Source organism: Molossus molossus, unplaced genomic scaffold (genome assembly GCF_014108415.1).
Source record: "Molossus molossus isolate mMolMol1 unplaced genomic scaffold, mMolMol1.p scaffold_m16_p_12, whole genome shotgun sequence".
NCBI lineage: Eukaryota > Metazoa > Chordata > Mammalia > Chiroptera > Molossidae > Molossus > Molossus molossus.
Window position 1 is genome coordinate 99137460 of NW_023425347.1, and position 21024 is coordinate 99158483.

General features: G+C 57.4%; 1 protein-coding gene across 1 annotated transcript in view; it reads right to left on the minus strand.

Moving 5' to 3' along the window:
• Window positions 1-260: 260 nt before the first annotated feature.
• Window positions 261-21024, minus strand: part of SPSB1 (splA/ryanodine receptor domain and SOCS box containing 1) — a 60083-nt gene continuing 39319 nt past the window's right edge. The window contains exons 2-3 of the mRNA XM_036256943.1: window positions 7456-8265; window positions 261-388 (exon numbers count right to left, since the gene is read on the minus strand). Coding sequence (XP_036112836.1) covers window positions 261-388; window positions 7456-8149 — 822 coding nt within the window. The 5' untranslated portion in view covers window positions 8150-8265. The remainder of the gene's footprint in view (window positions 389-7455; window positions 8266-21024) is intronic.

A 21024-nucleotide genomic window follows, 5' to 3' on the forward strand; every position in this document is an offset into this window, starting at 1 on the left:
AGTGCCAGGTTTCGTCGGAGTCCATTCTGCGTCTTTTTCCGAGGAGGGGCTGTGAGGTGGCATGCAGGGACCTTCCGCCAATGCAGGGACGGGGCCGGGGGAGCCCGTGTCCAGAGCTGTCGGTGTCCCGAAGGGCAGCCGGGAGGACGAGGAGGAGGGGCAGGGCCTTTCTCCCAGGCTGCGGGCGCCCGTCCGCGCGTAGGGCGCGCAGCGGCTCGGTGATTGCGCCAGGTGGCTGTCGTGCTGGTGTCCTGGGCGCGTCACTGGTAGAGGAGGTAGGCCTTGAGGGAGGCGGGCAGCGGCAGCGCATGGATCTCGCCCAGACGCTCCTTCCCCAGGGCCAGGCGCACGGAGCGGCGGCAGAGATCCATGAGCGGCAGGGGCTCGGCTGGGGAAACCAAGGAGAGAGGGTATCAGCTTAGCGGGCACAGCCCTGGACGGCTCCACCGCAAAAACGGACGGTGGGGCAGTACCATCCCCATTCATTTTAATACACCATTGATAAATAATTTCCACTTGAAGCCAATTATTAATGGCTACCACAAAACCCGTTGTGGGCCGGGCACCTTCCTTTGCTCTCTGCAAACACTAACTCAGCCCTCACAATGGTTGATGATGATTTCATAATCGTAGGCACATGAGGAAACTGAGAGATGGAGTCCAAATAATGCCCAGGTCACACTGCTAGGAGGACATGAAGCTAGGATGCCGACCCAGGCTGTCCCTGCTCTTACACAGGGGACAAACAGCAGGTACCAAGGCACCCAGCAGTCAGCTCTCCCGACATGCACCCCGCACCAGATGCCACGCAAGTGCTCAGGAAGGGAACCGGTGTAGCCAACTGCTTGCTGCTATTGCTCTCATTTTCTTTTTACAGCTGAGGGCACTTAGGTACGGAGGGGACCTAGCATGCCAGGGTCACAGGCTGGGCACCTGGATTCGAAAGAGGCTTCTAGCTACAGCCTGCAAGGGCGGCTGTGCCCTTGTGTCCCCAGAGGGCCCTGTCTTCCTGCGAGGGAGGCTCCGTGCAGCCCGCACTTCGGATACACCCAGCCTCCGAAAGCATCTGAAAGTCATTCCCTTTAAGGCTTAGAGGCCCTGCTCACCCTTTCTTCCAGGGCTGACTTTTCCTTGACCTCCTCCCTAAAACCAGGTTCAAATGAACACACCTGGAGCGGCTTGGGGCCACCCCACAGTGTTCTGGACATAGAAAGAGCTGAGACGATGCACCTGTGGCTTCACCTAGGGTCGCCTGCCCCTGGACTCTGAGTCTCCTTTGTGAGCAAAACAAAGGTCAGACCAAAAATAAACCAAACAGAAAACCCCCAGCATTCCCCTTGAGAGCCCCATCCACTAATACAAAGTCTAGGCAAGTTCTTTACCATTCACCACGGTGTCTCAGAATGTTGAAAGTAACATTAAAAACTCAGTGACTGAAGACCAAATCCTAGGGCTGGGTTGTCGGGGGAAATGAGGAGTGACTGCCAGTGAGTATGGGTTCCTTTCGGGGTGACGGACGTGTCCCGAAGCCGGCGGCCGCGAGGGCTGCACAGCTGTGAGGACTGAGGCGAAGGGGGTGAACGTACGGCAGGTGAATTCCATCTCAACGAACCTGTTACTTCACAAAAATAAATCTGAGGATTAATCACGCATTTACTAAATTCCAGGCTTTAAAAGAAGCCCAACGTGATGGCCCGTTAATTATAATTAATATAGAGAGCAATATAAGTCAATGTGTGATAGAATGTCCAATAAGAAAATAAAAATAGCCCAGGCCGATTTGGCTCAGCGGTTAGAGCGTCGGCCTGTGGTCCAGAGAGACCCAGGTTTGGTTCCCGCTAAGGGCGCGTACCTCCGTTGCAGTTTATCCCCGGCCCTGGTTGGTCGTGTGGGTGGCAGCCACTCGATGTGTCCCTTTCACATCAATGTTTCTCTCTCTCTCTCCCTCCCACTCTATATGAACAAAAAATGGAAAAATGTCCTCGGGTGAGGATAAAAATAAATAAATAAATAAAATAAAAAATAAAAATAAAAGAGGACCAACAACTGCTTTTCATCTCTCGTGGGTTGGCACAGAAGGACCTGAAGTGTAAGGGTCTTTCACAGAGAGCTTTGAACCAGGGCTTTTCCTGGTTCAAAATGACCTTGCATCCTTTAAGGTCAAGGGTTCCAGACTCTGGGTGAGTAGGGCCGGGTCTCTCCCTTGCCTGCTGGCAGAGCCTTGGGCCTCAGCAGAAACTATCCTTGCCCAGGCGACCCCAGAGCTGGCTCCTCACTTCTGTTCTGCACAGCAGATCACTCCTCTGCCTGGGCCTCAGTTTCCCCATCTGTTAAGATGCGGACTCAGACCAGATGGTCCTCAAAGTCCCATCCAGCTGAGACCCTGAAGGCCAGAAACAGCAGTTGTTGGCCTGGCCCTGCTGTTGAGTTTCGGTCCTTCCGCTGGACCAAGTCGGGGAATTTGGAGGTGCTTCCTCTGCTCCCCTTAGGGCCTCTCTTCCATCTTCCCCCAGCCCCTCCTCCTCAGGGATGTGGCTGAGCCCCCAGTGGGAGGCAGAGGGGCTTCCCCTGGTGGTGACGGCACTTGCCAAAGCATCAAAAGCCACTGAACACGGCCTGAGACTCCTGCTGGGCTGGGGGGGCGAGGGCTGAGAGGGAGTTCCCATCACACCTTCTTGGCTCAGTGGGTTTCAGGTCAACGCACACACGCCCTCATGAAGACACACTTCTAAACAGCAGAGGCCGGCACCAGCCGGCACCCAGCTCCCTGCGCCATCGGGAACAGGAAGCTCCCAGCAGCCCTTTGCAGTTTACCCAAAGGGGCAAGGACCTACAGCTACCTCCTCCTCCCCCCGAAAGCGGCTGCGTGGTGTGGGGGAGCCTCCTCTGACTGGTCACCTTCGGACCACACTGAATAGCCCAGTTAGGGAGGGTTCGTGCAACCAGAAGGGACGCGTCCTTCACACATGCCATGTATCCAAGGTGGGCTACAGGCGTGGCAGCTGACCGCTCACGTGATGCGTTACGAGCTGAAAACGCAGCCCATCACCCAGGCATCCCAGGTCTGGGTCTATTCTCGGGGCCTCAAGGACACAATAGGGCACCCTCCCCAGCTGATCTTGTAGGAGCCAAGCAATGGCACACAGGCGTGGTCTGACTGCTTGTCAGAGGCCGGGCCCACAATGCTCCAGCCACAGAAACAGACGTGGGCACTGGGCCATGGGAAATGTCTGTCCCGTGGGTTTTGGTTGGTTGCTAACAGGACCCAAGAAGCACGCCCCCACCCCCTCCCGCCACCTCAATACTTCTGACTCGGGGCTGTAGGTTCTGTATCTGGCTCCATCCACAGAGCTGGGTGCCCACTGAAATTCCACCAAGGAAGTTCCCACACGGAGAGGGCAGAGCTTATCAGATGACTCCTGGCCTCTCTGCCATCTCCCGGAAGCAGAGGCGGCTCGCTCATTTACATGGTTTATATGAATGAGAGGGGGAGGCGCCAGGGCGCAGCTCGGAAATCAGGAAGTGAATCAGGCGCTATTTATGGGAGCAGAAGGTGGAGGACCTGGAGGGCCCCTGCGCCAACTTCTGAGTGTCTAGGAGAAACGGTCAGGGGCTCACTGGCACGTGCGCGGCCCTAGCCCAGCTGCCCTGGGCTCTCGAAGTCCCCCGGCTGCAACGTGCCCAGCACCGCGTCTGGTTCGTGGGCTCCGTGACTGAGCTTCGGGCGGCCGGGTCAGAGACCAATGTCCCAGGTCAGGACGGGCCCCGGATTCAGCGGCGTCCCCACCCTCGCCTTCTCCGCTCCTGCCACTGGCCCGTGGTCCCCTGTCGGCCGTGGCAGTGAAAATGCTCTGTGAGATGGATTCTAGAATGTGCTGGGATCGCCATCCCGGGAAATGTGTGCGTTGCCCTTTACACGAGACGGTTTTTACAAAAAGGCAGCAAAACAAAACACTAACCCCTTGTCTTTGCCCACTGGGGAAGGACGTCTGACACCTGGCCAGGTAATGTGGGCACCCCTGGTCCCCTGCCCCTCAACTCTGGGAGCCCACTGTCCCTGTGTGACCAGCCTTTCGGGAGGCAGGGAGTCTAGAACAATCCATCCCCCCCACAGCCTTTTTCCCCAGAAGAAGCCCCTGAAGGGTGGTCGGTCTCCCCAGAGAGGACTGTCCTCAGACCCAGCTGGAACAGAGGTGCAGGAAGGGGCCACCAAGCTGAAAGGCTCCTGAGGAAATGAGCTGAGCCTTGGCTGAACCCGCAATCACAACAAACCGCACCAAACTTATCGGGGAGACGTAAAAGGGAGAGCTTGAAAATGTCTAACTCGGGGAAAATGCTTCCTTAGTGGAGACGCCTGCTCCCAGTGGGGACTGAGGGGACTCACGGGTCAGGGACTGTCCCTTGGGTGACAGTGGTCTGTTGCTTGCAAATAGGTGTTTTTCTTCTGCATCTCCAGGGAGGGCGACAGGCAGTCCTGGGCCCAAGCTGGGCGCTGTCTCCCACCACAGTGGCCATCTCCACCCCTTCTCCCCAGGAAAGAGCAGATGACAGGTAGGCCCCTCTGTTTGCAGCCTCAGCCCGGAGGTCTCAGCACTGAAGCGTTAGAACGAGTGGCCCGTGGTCAGAGCTGCATGGATGGTGGGGGAGGTCACCCAGGGACACACAGATAACTTGCTGCCTTTGGCTCCGCACAGGGCAGGACTCTGTTGGGGAGGGTCCGCGTGCTGTGCAGGGGAAGGTGGGCTAGGAGAACAAATCGCCCTTTGCAGCGCCCAGGGAGGGTGCACACGCGGTGGCCTTGGCTGACCTGCTGTGCAAACAGCCGCTCCCTGCGGAGGTGAGGACCTGGCGGCTGGGTGGGTGCAGTGGGAAAGGAGGGTGCAGACGAGTTCCCAGGAGTCCCAAGGAGCAGTCAGGGATCAGAACCGCCACCAAAGCCCAGTCCAGGCCTGACACCAACCAAACCTGACCAGAGTTCCCGCCTGTCACACCCTGCAAAGTCTTGAGGGAATGGTCTATATTCACTGTCTCCACATCTGTAGAGGTGGATTTGTGTCCTCCCCCCAAACTCACGACCATCTAGGACCTCAGAATGTGACCCTATTGGCAATAGGATCTTTGCAGGAAGGGTCAGTGAAGATGAGCTCAGACTGGAGTAGGTGGCCCTGAACCCAGTGGCTGGTGTTCTTGTAGGAGGAGAGGCAGAGGAGGAGGCCACATGGCTGGGGAGGCAGAGAATGAGTACTGTGTCTACTAGCCAAGGATTGCTGGCAGCCGGCGGCCGGCAGCAGCAGGAGGAGGCATGGGACGGAGTCTCCTCGGAGCCCTCAGAAGGAGCTGACCCGGCCAACACCTTGATTTCGGCCACCCAGCTGCCGGTCATTTGTTCCAACCGCCCCGGGAAACAAACACACCACCCTTCCTCCTTTCCTCAAACCAGCTGCTCGGCCAGGCTTTTGGCCCCACCCCGGCCCACCCCGCCCAGATGACTCTCGTCAAGGTCTCCAGTGATCACCCCGCTGCCAGAGCTGATGGACAGTTCTCAGCTGTCAACACGCTCCACCTGGCATCACTTGGCCTCTGGAAGTCCTTTCTTCGCTTGGTGTCCAGGACACCACTCTCCCCTGCGGCCCCGTGGCCACTCTGCCTCCCCTCCCCCTCGTCCATCCGACCGCAAAGCATCGACGCGTCCCAGGACTCGGCAGCCCTCTCCTCCCTCACCCCTAGGTGATCTCATCCTGTGGTCAAGCTCTGAACACCATCCAGCCGTAGATGACTCCCCCACTGACCGCTGTCCCGGACCCTGTCTCCAGACTCACGGAGCCACCTGGACGTGTTGAGTGGGCTCTAGCCCTGTCACCTCTCCCCCTGCACAGCTGTCATAGCTCCTCCCAGTGGCCGCTCTTCCCCTCATGTCCATTTCCACGGAGCAGCCAGTGACCCGCCGAGGTAGGACACGAGATGCTCTTAGTACAGAGCTGAGGTGTCAGCAAGCAGGAGGAGGCTGGCAGTTCTAACACGTGGCACCCCATCCTACCCTCCACGCGCGCCGCGGGCCGAGGGCCGAGGGCGCTGCCACGCCCCATGGGCTTCCCCATCTGGATCCTCCAAAGTCAAAGCCGTGCGGAGCGGGGCCACTCATGTCTCAGCAGGACTGGGGAAGGCAAGAGGCGAGCGGTGCCTGGCACCATGATCCTGGAGGGAGGGAGGGAGGGAGGGGAGCCCTGTCATTACCCACGAGAGCCGGAGGGGGTTCAGGCCACGGGCACTTCCAGTCTCTACCAGGGTCCAGCTCCCAGAGCCGTTCTCAACAACCCACTCCCGGGTGCGTTCCCGGCCGCCCTCAAACCTGAAGGTTTGGAGACGGCGAGACCAGAGTGAGCATCTGTGCTCCTCACCTGGCGGGGCCTCAGCCAGCACCTGGCCTGCAGCGAGGATTAGATCTCGGGGTGCCAGGCCACACCTGTCACTCAACGATGGCCAGCGCATGGGTGATGAAGCTTTCTGACCCACCCCCTCTGCAAGGTGAGAGCTGCAGATGGCAGAAGGGACTCATGAAAGAGTGAGGGTCAAGCAGGGGGGTGGACAGCTCCAGGTTCCAGGACCTCCTGCCACCATGAGCTCCTAGCCAGGCAGCCACAGAGCCCTCCACCTCACAGTGCCATCGTATGAGAGTGCTTTCCACACGGGGTCTAAGAAAGGCCACCCCTTTCCCCAAAGGGACAGGTGGAAATTGCTGCTGACTCAGTCTGTTTGTAACCCTCCTGACATCATGACTGAACAAGCCCCTCAGGGAACTGTGTCCCAGAGGAGCCTACTGAGAAGCCTCCAGCACCAGGAGAGAAAGACCCTATGCCTGTCTAAGGAGCAAGAGAGGCCACCGGCTTTCAATTACGGGAGAGGACCGAGTACCGCCAAGACAGCAAACCCCAGCTCAACAATACACTGGCTGCTGTGCTGGGATTTGGTCACCTGCAGATCAATCCTAAAGGCAGGTCAACCAGAAACATCTATCAAAGCCCCTCCACCCATTTATTTATTCATTTATTATCCATCCATTCATCTACACACCCACCCACCCAGCATTCACTCATCTGCTCATTCATCTGTCCACCTATCTACCCGCCCATCTGTTATTCATCTACTCATTCATTTATACACCCACCCATCCACCCATTCATCCATCCATCCATCCATCCATCCATCCACCCACCCACCCACCCTTCCACCCACCTATCCACCACCGTGCATTCATCCGCGAGGTACTGCCAGGTCGTCTGGCAGACTCCAGCTACAGTTTTTCCTTTAACCAGAGGCAAGCAACAGTTGCCTCTGAGGATCTGAGTATGTCGGGGTGTCTGCTCAAAGACATTTTAATTCCAACGACTGCACAGACTTCTGGCCAGGCCCACCCAGGACCCCAGGGCCACATTGGATAGTGGAGGAGACACTTACGGTCGAGTCCATTCAAGTAGCGCATGCGGATCTCACAGTGGCCCCAGACAGCACTCACGACAGGATACAGTTTTTTGCCCTTGAGTCCCCGAAAAGCCACTCCCATGTACTGTCCATCCACAATGAAGCTCAGGGTCCCGTCGTCCATGTCCAGGGCCACCAGGAAAGTGTCGGGGACAATGAACGTCTCATCCGGCTCCAGAAAGGCCGGATATGTTTTGCTCGGCTGGTTTTTACCGTCATGGTAGAGCCGGTTGCGTCCCAAGTCCCAGCCCCAAGACTCGTGGTTGTTCCCCACCAGGGTCGTGTACCCAACGGAGTGCAGGGGTGCGTCGGCCGTCGCCACTCCCACCACGGCGTGCGTGCCCCGCTGCCTCATGGCCCACGTGATCTGCCACACGTGCAGCCCCCGCGTGTACCCGACTTTGCCCCTGATGGCGTCCGTGCTCTGGGCCACCGGATGCCGGTGGAAGATGAGCTTGTCGTCCTCCTTCACGAAGACGTTGAGCGAACGGTCATTGTTGTTCCACGAGTGGAGAAGCTGGACATCGTAGGACACGGGAGGCATGTCCAGCAGCAGGTCCAGGCGGGTGGGCTTGCAGTAGTCCAGGCCCTGGAGCTCCTGCTTCAGGGGCCGGTACGTGGGGTCCCTCATGTCCACAGTCTTGATCCCTCCAGTGACCTTCTGACCCATGTTCGCCTCCTGTTTCACCTGGTCACCGACCCCCAAGGCAAACTCATCAATCGTGGGGCCCCTGCCCCTGAAGGCTGCCGGGCGACGTCCGTCGGTCGTGGAGCGGTCAGTGTGGCCTAAGAGATGGAAGGAGAGACAAGAGGCAGGTGAGCACAGGTGGGGGGACCGAGGGAGAAAACCAACCCGGAACACAGGGTTCGTGGAAACAGGCTCACCACGGACACGTGCCAGCAGCCTGGCTTCTGGGCTCCCATCGCACCTGACACGGGGCGGGCACAGAAGGAAACCCTGCCCTGTCCCCGCAGCTATGTTGTCACGAGGGAGAGAAGCCACCTGCCCGGCATCTGCACGGGGAGAGGCAGGCGCTCCACTGCAGGGTACACCATGGACCCAACTGCGGTTTCTCGGGGCAGAAGGCCCAGTTGGCGTAGATCCTGGGATCAGCCCATGCGGTGGGCATCTTCCCTGGTCCAAGCGAGGGGAAGCTTCCTTCCCATGCCTGCTGCTTGTCTGAGATGCCACCTCCCAGCGCCTCCTGTCTGGGCCAGCACAGCCACCTCCCAGGGCCCCTCCGGCTCTCACCAGGGAAGGGAACCTGGGGCCGGCAGCTTGACTTGGGCTCAGCGAGTGCACTCGGCTGGACGGTTCCAAGCGCTCCGGGCCTGGTGGGCCCTGAGGCTGCAGCACCGCCTCGGCAGGTCCCGCGTCCCGCATCGTGCCCGGACTGGTGGGCATGGAGGTTCTCACCCCTCACCCCAGGCAGTTCTGGACCAACATGTGGATGACCACCGCTTTTCCCTTCAGCCAGCAGCCAATGTTTGGCTCCTTGGGTTCCAGCAGCCCATCTGGGGAGGAAGTCTGACTTCAAGACACCTCATTCCTGCTCTGGCTTCACCCTCTGCCGGCCCCTTTGAGGGAGGACGGGCCATGGGGGAGGAGAAGAGACCTCATTGCATCTCTGCGTCTTCTCCATCAGGAGGGTTATCCCAGGGGGAGGGGGCTAAATGTGGGGCTGACGGGACTCTGACCAGCCGTGCCAACCCAGTGCCACCTTGACTAAGGGAGGATAACAGACCGCTTTGGTTTCCTGAGCCTCACTCCTGGGCCAGCTAAGGGACTCGTGGCTGCTCCGTGTGGGGGACAGGCTCCTGGGACCAACCAGACAGGGAGAAGGCAGGCTCCTGGCTATTTACATGTAACCACACAGGTCTGCAGAGGGGTCTGCACCAGAGGCCATGGGTGCCTGGCTGCTGGGAAAGGTGTCACATGTGTCACTCACTTTCAGCAGCACCGGGGTGCCTGAGACGAAGAGAATAAAGGAGCCTGGGGTGGGCACTGCGGGGCGCCCGCTGCAGCCGGCCTATTGCTTTTCCACCCTGGAAGCAAGGGCAGAGCCTGCAGGGATTGAGGGCGGGGACTGGCCTCAGGGAGCTCTGGGAACCTGACCAGTGTCCTCCCTGCAGAGTGCCTGGGACAAGCAGGGCCAGGAGGCGAGGAGGGACGTGCAGGGGGCTGGCTGCTCCCTTGGGGTTTCCAGCTAGCCTGGAGCTGTCCCTCTCCTGGGAAGAGACCCCATGAGACAGAGTCTTCAGGACTGAATGGCAACCGAGGTACATGCCCTTGACCGGAATCGAACCCGCGGCTCTTTGGTCCACGGGCCGGCGCTCCTACGGTTGAGCCAAACAGGCCAGGGCGGGATCAGCCTGTTCTCTCAAGGGCTGGGCAGTCACCGTCTCAGGCTCTGTGAACCGGACAGGACAGCCGCCACACAGCTACTCAGCTCTGCCTGTAGCATGACAAGCAGCCACACGAGCGAGCATGGCTGAGTTCCAATAAAACTTTATTTACCAGAACAGGCGACGTGTGGCCGGCCCACCCGAGCCAGACTAAGGCCCTGCACAGTAGCTCCACTGCCGTGGACGCAGCAGGACAGACGTGAGAGGGCATCTCGTGGGGCAGGGTCAGTCCGGCCTCGGAACACACAACCTCATGGGGCCAGGTCGCATGTCCAGGTCAGCTCCCCAAACTCTTCCTATCCTCACTCCCATCGCCTCCGAGGCCGGTGGCCAAGCACGTCCCCTTAGCTGGCCTTGTGCTAAGTCCTACCCTCCCGGCCCCCCAGGTTAGAAACCACCTGGTAGGGAGGGCCCCTTCCAGCCCCTGGGCCACATGACCTTGAGTGGAGGGAATCTCTGGGAGTGGGGAGGGCGACAGGTAAAGGTGCTCACAGCATCGTGGGGTGACTCCTGCGCAAAAGTCCTCCAGGGCACGGCCAGGGGATGTGGGCCACCCACTCTGCTCTTCTGGGCCATCTGAGTCACCTCCTAGTGGTCAGTGGCTATGGCAACCCTAGGGTCACACTTGACTCACCGTCACCTGCCAGTCTCCACCCTGTGTCCTGGCCATGGCTAAAGCCGACACCTCCTCATCACCTTCCTGTTGTCCACACCTGGCCAAGTCCTTGCAAGGCCACTGAAGCCATCTAGCCGCCTTCTTCTCTCCATCTAATTTGAAACGTGACCTGCCCTTCCCGGGGTGCCCCGGGAGCTCCCCCAGCCCCCGTCGTGGGGACTGCGCCTGGCAGGATGCTTCCTTCCCTCACTGCTGTCCTCCGCCAGCCCTGCTCCGGGGCTTCGATCCAGGGGCAACTCACGCACCAGAACAGTGGCTTGGGCCACTGGCTAGGACTTGCCCTTAGATTTTTCGAGGTTCTCTTTGCTCCTCTGTAAAATGGGGATCCCACGCTTACCCAAGACTCCCCGGAGACAGTGTGTCAGAGAACGCGGGCAGTATCACGTTCTTTCCCTAACCTGCGCTCCAGACACTGAGCAAAGACCTGTCTTCTTAGTCACGGCCCCTGGGCCTGACACGGATGCGGACTTTGGGCCAAGACCCAAGTGCTGAGAATGTTGAGCTAGAGCAGATCATGTTTAAGGGCCCTGCTAAGCCAGAGGTTGGCAAATTTGTTCTGGACGGAGCCAGACAGTAAATATTCTAGGCTTCCCAGACAATATCTAAATGAATGGATGTGGCTATGTTCCAGTAAAACTTCATTTACAAAAACAGACAGCGAGCCAGGTTCCATCCAGGAGCCACGGTTTTCTGACCCCGGTTCTAAACCCATGCAAAACTGCTACATTGTTGTCCAAACATCCGGACGTGGGGCTGGAGGTGAGAGCAGGCTGGGGGTCTCAGCACCCCAGGAGCTGAGACACAGAGATCCTGGTTTGGTCCGTAAAGCTCCTGTTAACACCGGCCCAAGGAGGGGGCCCCCGTGGGCACCAAACCTCAGGTAGAAATGAGAGGAGCAGGATGGGCCCCGGCTCCGGACCAGGCTCCTTCCCTGCCACTCTGAGACAGACGGATGCCCAGGCTCTGCGGGACCTGGAGCTGCCACAGGAGTGTCAGGGCCTGGCGGGGCTCAGAGTCCCTGATGAGTCTCCACCAGGTGGGAGGACCCAGCCCTTGTCCCCACCCAGCAGAAGCAAAGCCAAAGAGGGTGTGTCGGGTGTGTCCGAACACTGCCCTGCAGGGCTGGCCTTGCTGCTGCCACCACTACCTACCTGTCAGTCACAGGCAGCCATGCACACACACACCTGCGCACACACCTTCAGCACCCAATCTGATAAGCAGGACGTGCCCAGAAAGCACATCGTACCTTAGCCACCATGTCCCCAAGACCGCATCAGCCCTCAACGGCTGTCTCCCCACTGAGAAACCCCACCTCGTCCCCACCTCGCCACACACATTATCCGCGCTGAGTCAAAAGCCAGTTCATGGTTCACTGCAAAAGGGGTGCCTCTCAGACCCTCTTCTGGGCAAAAGCCTCCCACCCAGTGTCACTGCACCCCCCAGAGCCGCCTGTCCATCATGGAATTCCAGGTGGACCCCGGGACTCTAAGCGGATGAGCATCCCAAAGCCTCCTCCTCCCCCTGCAGACTCAGACAGCGTGGTCTCAGCCTGGGGTCCAGGACCAGTGCTCCCATCACAAAAACCTGCTTTGAGAGGGTGTGCTGGGGGCCACCGCTCTCCACAGAAGCGAAGAGCAGAGCCCCACAAACCACCTTCCCTCTAGTCTCTCCAGTGGGATCCTCTGTGCCCTCGGGGGGAGGCACAAGGAAGGAAGCCCTGAATTGGATGCTGATCCCTAGATGGTGAGGTCAGAGGCATCCCGGAGCTCACCGTGTGGGGGTCCAAGACCTAGGCCAGGCTTTCAATGATCTAAGGCAGGGATTCTCTCCCAAGGGGGAGGGTATGAGCATACCCACAGCCACGTCTCCTGGGCACGAGTGGGTGGAGACACCTATTGGACACACCCACTGTTTTCCCTACACGGTCACAGAGAGAAGCGGCGTTGGCTGACATTGTCAGTGAGAGGGGAGCGATGTGGGCTGCGCAGGGTTAACAAAGTCTGAGGGAAATGAGAGGATGTGGGACTGCCACTCAGGTACAGGTGGGGGTGTGTGTGCTTCTCGGCTTGCAGGTGCCATCCAGGTGTAAAACACTCAGCAATCACCCGCCGACAGTGCTTCCAGGGTCTGCAAAACCCGTGTCCTTCCAGGGTCACGTGGACAAAGACAGGCACTGAACCATGAAGTCCAGCAGCCTTGGAGAGGAGGAGGCAGCCCCTCGGATGTGCTGACTTAACATAAAATGTAACATGATGCTGTTACATTTTCAAAAGCAAATTGGAGAACAATATGCAGAGCGTGATCCCATTTCTGTAAGCACAGTTTAAAGAGATTCTCTCTGCCCCTTTATGAGCTGTTTGCGGGCACAGGAAGAGGTGGCGAAGAGACAGCCTCTCCCAGGGGTTCATTCCGGAGGGTGGGCGGGGGAAGGACAGGTCACTTTCAACACTTACTGAATGGAGACTTTAAAATATGCAAACATGACTGACATTGCCATGAAAATGATTTTTAAGCACACAAAAAAGAATGAGAGACTAAAAAATATCAATTTAACTCACTGGGTTCACAAGGACAAGTTGCCACACAGCGATTCCTAAAGGCTCTCTATCTCTGTCCCTTCTATTTTTTATTTTTTCTATCCTCCCCCAAGGACATTTTGCATTTATCTTCAGATAGAGGGGGAGGGAGAGAGGGAGGAAGAGAGAGAGAGAGAGAAACATTGATGTGAGAGAGACACATCGAGTGGTTGCCACACACAGGACCCCAACCAGGGCCGGGACAAACTGCCACCGAGGTACGTGCCCTTAGTGGGAACCGAACCCAGGACCCTCTGGTCCAGGGGCTGACGCTCTAACCGCTGAGCCAAACCGGCCAGGGCTGTCCCTTCTTTTAATCAAGTACAGGATACATGTTTCATTTACCCACCAAGACACCCAGTGAATCCACCTTGGACGGGGGCATTTAAACAAAAGGTCACAATCCCCAGCTGAGCTCTGGGGCCCTCCCAAAGAGGGACATTCTCTCTGCAATGATTTCTCCTAAAATGTCCAATGACACTGTTTCTCAATCACACATTTTAATTTGCCCAGTAGCCACGGGGTAGCTGTCTGTCTCCCTGGGCCCCAAACAAGAGAACAAGTCGGGAAATCCGAAACCCAGTGGCTGTAACGTGGTCTGCGCTCCACTCCGCAAGGCCAGGCGAGGGCGGAGGGCCTGGGGCGGGGGCCAGCTCATAGGACAGCATGCTCAGCACCTGCCTGGAACTCCACGCTGTCCCTCCGAGGAAAGCCACAATGCTACAGTTCACCATCCAAAGACACCCCTTCAGATCCACTCATCCTGGAGCCCCACCCCTACTAAAAGTATCCTTTTGTTTTGTTTAAGAGAAAGTTCATTGAACGAGCCGGACTCTGTGTTGGCGACACATCCAAGGTGACGGTTGACAAATAGATGGAACAGGGGCGGGGAAAGGGGACACACAGAGGAGGCAGACACACACTCACCTCCTTTCAGCTCAGTTCCCCCTCAGTGCGTCCGACTGACCCCAGAACAGTAAAACCATTGTTTTGACTCAAGACGGGGAAAGAATGAAATTCAGGATGTGGAACAAGGTGACCTATTTATAAAGCCTCCTTTCACCTGAAGATCAAACACCCACCCTCCCTCTGCCGCCCCGCCTCACACATGGGTGGTTGCAGCCCAGGATTTTGCAAGAGAAGCTGCCCCGAGCGCTTTGTGATCACAGAGAACGTAACCTCTGCAGCCGGGCTGAGTGGCCGTGGGTTCTGCCTGCTAGTTAGGGCTCCGGGCTCCCGGGAGCCACGGCCCCCCAACACACTTCAGTGTGGGCGTGCCCCATGCAAACCTGGCTACGGAGCCCCCTGCAAAGGTCCCAACAGTGGGACAAGGGCCACATGGTTCCAGTCCCCTGCCCCATGCCACCCGTCCACTGAGCCGTGTTCTTGCTCAAGCAGGGATACAAAGTCTCTGCCCCTAGAAGCAACAAAAAGGATGGGACCCTTCTGGAAAGTCCTGACGAGTGATTTTGGAGAGAAAAATCCCACACGGTCGGTCCAGAGCTCTAGCCTCTGACCTCAAAAGGCCAAAAATGCACCTGCCATAAACACCTACGGAAGGAGCCAGATTACTCATCGGGCACTTTCAGAAAGAGCTCGAAGCAGGGGAGCCATGCCCCTGGGAAAGCAGCCTGACATTCATACAGAGACTGGCAATTAGAACGAGGAGTCACGCTGCAGCCCCGCCAAGCTGGTGACGGCAACAGCCTGTGCTTCACTCAGGCAAGCAGCCTGTTCTTGGAGGGACTTCGGTGCCACACACGCATTCAAGTGGCAGTGGGAATGGGGTCTGGATTTCAGGCCCCTGACATCACCCAGCCTGGGGCTGGCCACCCATCTATGCCCCCGGGCCTGCCTGGTCCACGTAGGAGCCGGGGTGCCCCACAGAAAGGTGCAGGAAGGCAGGGCAGAGGGCAGTGCCACAGCCACCTCCATGGGGAGAGCCCCTGGGAGCCAGGGGAAGAGGCTCGGGGACAATGGTCCCTCCTTGCTCCTACCTGGCTGGGGGCTAAAGCCTGCAATTCCCCCGGTGAACTGGGCAGCCTCAGCGCTCACTCCAGGTGCTTAGTACGTTACAGTCCCTGCCCCCTCCTGCCTCCTTTAACTCCAGAGGACTCCTGAACGGATGACCCCTGCACGCCAAGGGCAGGAGAGCTCCCAGCCAGGGAATGCCCAGGCAGGCACAGGGTGAGGCCTCACAGGGCAGCCCGAGGGGCCCAGCCCGGGTATCCTCCCACCAGGAGGGGAAGAGGGAGGGGGAGGCAGGAAGCCCCGAGAGGCCACAGCCTATGGAGGCACAGCTTCAGAACCCCCAAATTAAATAGCCCCTTAGATCCACAGCAGGGGCAGAAGTCCCACAAACTTTCTACAGGGGGAAGAGGCTGCAGGGATGTGCTCCTGGAATTAGGGTTGCAGGAGTGGTTCTCAAAGTGAGGACCCCAGGGACCAGCTGACCAGCATCACCTGTTAGAGCTGCAAATACTCCGGCCCCACCCTGACCTACTGAATCAGAGACTAAGGGTGGGGCCCAGCAGTGAGCCCCTCCGGGGATTAGGATGCTGCGGGTTTAAAGGACCAGGCTGTGTGGCTCAGTGGATTGAGCATTGTCTCATGGACTGAGAGGTCCCGGTTCCATTCCTGGTCAAGGCACGTGGTCAGGGCACATGCCCGGGTTATGGGCTTGATCCCCGGTGAAGGCCGATCAATGTTTCTCTCTCACATCAATGTTTCTCTCTCCCTCTCCTTTCCTCTCTCTCTTAAAAAAAACAAACAACAACAACAACAAAAAAACCACTTGGAACCTCATCCATATTAAATGAGAACCACCAGGCTTGGATGGATAACCACAATTTTTAAAAATTCTTCTTCTATCTCGATTTGAAACATTTCAAACATTTTTTATATGCTCATGTGGAAGCGCCCCAGAAATGTGTATGGTATAAATAGTGTCCCCCTTCCACTCTGGTGCGGGTAGGAAGACAGCAAAGGATCCGCCATACAAAACGCTCCCCAGATTGCTTTCCCCAAGTTGCAATATATCAGCACCTAGGTCAGTGTCATGTGTCAGTCGCTGCACAATGTTCCATCACCATAATTGTTGTGACTTTCTCTTACAGATGGACATGCAGCTTGTTTGACTGCAGCGAGGGTCATATGTTCGCAGTGGAGAATTTCTCTATCAGAGCATGGCCCCAAAGCAGCTTCTTTTTATTTAGTCCATGACCTCTTCTCCTCTCGTCACCCTTAAAATCTTGGACCTTGGCACCCCCCCCACCCCACTGTCCATTTTTTGCAGAAGAAAATCGAACGTCTAAGTAACCCATCACCAGGCTGTGGCGAGTAGACGGGGCTTCTGCACAGCTAATTGGACTAAGGTTTGTCAGCCGGGCCCGGAGTGGACCGCAGCCAGTGAGCTTGGAAAGGATTCTGAGAGAAATTGGGCAGCCGACCTCCTAATGCAACCTAATCACCACTCCCTGGGGGGTTTCTCGGAGCTCAGCAGGACGCCAAGGGAGAGGCAAGACCTGGGCCTCACAGGCCGGTCGGTGCAATAAGGACTTAAAATACTTTTGTAGCCACAATGGCCTGCAGGAACTTCCTCTGTTATGCTGCTGGCCTGCCTCCTCCGATCCAGTCAATCTAGAAAGTCCTGTATACCTGGGCCAACAACTCGACAAGGGAGGGCCTCAGCGTCTAAAGGCGGCACGTGGAAGGGTCTGGGTGCCAGCCTCCCATGGCGCCAGCTGGGCACATGGAGACAAGGCAAGGAGGCTGGAGGAGGTGTCCCCAGCTCCCCAGCTGGTGCCTCTGTGGAGTATCACACAGCCCTGAAAAGTGCCGGCAGGAAGGATCGCTGCACCATGGACAAAGACAAAGGTATGCATTATGTCAAGCGGAGCGAAGGTCACAACTGTATCTGCCGAGAGTAAGATCTAGGAAAAGCGCACACAGGCACATGCAGGGAGAGAGAGGAAAAGAAACCCGGAAAAAGGAAAATGTCTGTGTTCAGAGTGATGAGTTTTCCCTTTCTTTCAAATTTCCTTACCATTGTTTTATTATTGCAAAAAAAAAAAAAAAAAAGGAAAACCATAAATGGATGAACTTAAATGTCCATCGATGGATGAATGGATAAACAAACTGTAGAATATACACACAACAGAATATGATTCAGCCATAACAAGGCATGAAGTCCCTGCAACCCAGTTCCCACTCCCGCCTCATTTCCCTCCTGACAATGTAGGTGAACCTCAAAAACAGGCTGCGGAGTGAAAAGGCCAAATAGAAGAGGTCCCATATTGTATTACTGATATGAAAAAACCAGGACAGGTAAATCCATAGAGACAGGAAGCAGACGAGTGGCGGCCAGGAGCAAGGGCCACAGGCGCGGGAAATGGCGAGTGACTGCTACCAGGGTCGGGGCTTCTTTTTGGGGGGACGAAAACGTTCTGGAACTCAATAGAGGTGGGGGTGGCACAACATCGAGAAGGTACTAAACGCCACTGAACCATACTAGGAAGGTTACTGTTACATTATGTGAACTGCATCTCAACAAACACAAACCGTAAGTAGGTGAGAAACGTGCGCTCTCGCCCCGCCTGGAGGGAGTGGGCGTGGGAAGGGGCCGCAGAGCACAGGCTGCCCAGACCTGGCGGGCGGAGCCAGGCCGCTGTCAGGGTTACACGCAGGGACACGCTAACGATATTCATATGTGGGGAGTGAGCCTTCCAGAGAAGTCCCTGCAACCCAGTTCCGCTCCCCGCCCCTTCCCCTCCCTCCAGAAGAAAAGCGCAGAGCTGTGGTTTGGCAGCGTCGGGCCTGGAGACCGCACCTGTAGATCGCGTTTCTCCGGAGGCATCCGGAATGCGTGCCTGCGTCTCTGCGCCTGCACCCAGAATGTGGTGTCGGAGGGGACGGCCAACACGCACGAGGGCTGCCGGCCTGAGGATGAGGACATGGAAGAACCGATGTCACGGCAGACCACGCGTGCGCACACGCCCCACGCTGGGAAGGGCGGGGCGAGGAGAGACGTGCTCGGATTCCCTGGTCCTGCTTCCCCACGGAGCAATTCAGCACGCCCAGGCTGCTGCAGGTTGGCAGAGGCCTGGCGAGGCGCTATCAGGAAACCGTCACAGCCCTCAGACCTGGCTCACACCCTCTGTCCATGGCCCTGGTGCCTGCGTCACCTCTGATGCCACAGCATGGGGCTTTGGCCAGGCTAACACACAGTTTGACTGGACCTGATGCTACGTGGAAACCTGCTGAATGGGCTGAGTGTCTGCGTTCTCGCCGAGACTGTCACTCACGGACCTGGAGTGACCCGGGCTTCCTGGGGAACTCCCACAGATACTTTCGGGCTAGGCTCTCTCAGGTAAAACATGAAAAGTTGGCCAAAAAGGACCACGCTCAAGGCCTATGTGTATGCAGTAGGCACCAAATAAATCTCAGTTGCTGACTCTCCCATCCCACAGGCAACTTCTAAGCCTTGATGGGCTAGCACGGGCTTCCCAAGACCCTTAGTCCCTGAGCACCTCAACAAAGTGGCTGATTCCAAAGGAGGGTAGTATCCCATCTACACTGGCAGAAAGCATCTTCCCCGGATGGAGACTGGGAGGAACCAGTGAAATCGACAAGGTCGTGAAGGGATCCAGCCTGAGAGGTGGTCTGCAAATGTTCCCCTGATAAGCACTTGGAAAACACCCACGTCCAGTTGGGTGACTTAGGGCTGGAATTCATCCCACAGATATTTGCTAGGCATCTATTATGTACCCACAGGCAGATAGAATTCGTTGCCCTCATAGAGCTTGCAGTCTAGTGGGGGAGACAGATAACAGCCATTGGAACAATTAATGCAAGCTTCCAGGGCAGAGATTTTCATCTGCTGTGTTCACTGCGGTAGCCCTAATGCCTAGGGCAGTGCCTGGAACACAGCAGGTGCTCAACAGACAAGCATTGAATGAATGCATTTCCAATATAGGGTCAGGTGGTAAGTGTCAAAGAAAAATGAAACCCAGTCGTGAGGACAAAGCAAGTGAGGCAACAGAAGGCTTCTCTGTCCTATACTAACAGAGACCTGGGTGAAGGGAGGGAGAAAAACATGGGACTATTCAAGGAGAAGAACGTTCTGGGCAGAGGGAACAGGACCTGCACATGTCCTGAGGTGGAAGCATGCTTGGCATGTTGGGAGGACAGAAGCCAAGTGGCTGGAGCAGAGGACAGAGAGGCTGTGGGAGGGGACAGGACGAGAGCGTGCACACAATCCTCATCTAAGTAGCCCTGCTGCCTCTATCCAAGACTTCTTGGAACTTAAACAGGGTCAATCGAGGGTGACTGGTTTACTAAGTGCCTACAAAGATGGAGGAGACACCTTCAGTCTGAAGTTGGGCCTCCTGGGCTTAAACCTCAGCTCTACAAGCTGGGTGACCTTGGGGAAGTTCTAACCTCTCTGAGCCTTGGGTTCCTCATCCATTGAAATGGGGGTGATGACTGTTTGACCTTGTTGGTTGACACTGAGGATTAAATAAGAAGCCCGTGGAAAGCTTGGTACTTCATACATAAAGAGCCAACGCTTGTGATGTGTTTGTCGTTCAGTGGTCTGAGGAGAAAGGAGGGAGGGCAGGATGGGTGGCTGGCTCCTTGAGAAGGGGGTCTCTGTACTCCTCGGGGTGGCACACGACCATGCAGGTCCTGAAACCCATTCCCCAGCCCAGACTCATGATATCCACAAAGAACAGGGGTGTCCCTGATGCCCCTCAGCTCAGCTCACCAACAGTGATAGTGAGGCCTCCGCGGGACCCCTCCACAGCGGTGGCTTTGCCTCCCATGCCCCCCACTGTGCCTGCTCCAGGAAGGGTGGCAGCTGTGCTGGTAGGTGGCGGGGGGGCTGCTACCCCTCTGTGTTCTCTGAGGCCGGACGGCCAGCACATACACATCCAGAAAAGTTTCTCAGGAAAGCCACTTTGACCTGTGGTGAGTGTGTCCCATTTGTCACGTCTGAGAGCACAAGAGGAAGAAAGGGGAAGTGGAAAAAAGGGAAATTGGACCAATATCCATTTAATGGGCTAGTCTAGATGGCAATCAGGGCCGAGGGAAGAAGCAAGAACGAAGGCACGTGCTTAGGCCGCACACCCATCGGCCTCGCTCTGCAAGCGCTTAGGCCGCACGCCCATCGGCCTCGCTCTGCAAGAGCTTAGGCCGCACGCCCATCGGCCTCGCTCTGCAAACGCTTAGGCCGCACGCCCATCGGCCTGGCTCTGCACATGCTTAGGCCGCACACCCATCGGCCTGGCTCTGCAAACGCTTAGGCCGCACGCCCATCGGCCTGGCTCTGCACATGCTTAGGCCGCACACCCATCGGCCTGGCTCTGCACATGCTTAGGCCGCACACCCATCGGCCTGGCTCTGCACATGATTAGGCCGCACACCCATGGGCCTCGCTCTGCAAGCGCTTAGGCCGCACACCCATGGGCCTCGCTCTGCAAACACTTAGGCCGCACACCCATCGGCCTGGCTCTGCAAACGCTTAGGCCGCACGCCCATCGGCCTCGCTCTGCAAGAGCTTAGGCCGCACGCCCATCGGCCTCGCTCTGCAAGAGCTTAGGCCGCACACCCATCGGCCTCGCTCTGCAAGAGCTTAGGCCGCACACCCATCGGCCTCGCTCTGCAAGAGCTTAGGCTGCACACCCATCGGCCTCGCTCTGCAAACACTTAGGCTGCACACCCATCGGCCTGGCTCTGCAAACGCTTAGGCCGCACGCCCATCGGCCTCGCTCTGCAAGAGCTTAGGCCGCACACCCATCGGCCTCGCTCTGCAAGAGCTTAGGCCGCACACCCATGGGCCTCGCTCTGCAAGAGCTTAGGCCGCACACCCATCGGCCTCGCTCTGCAAGC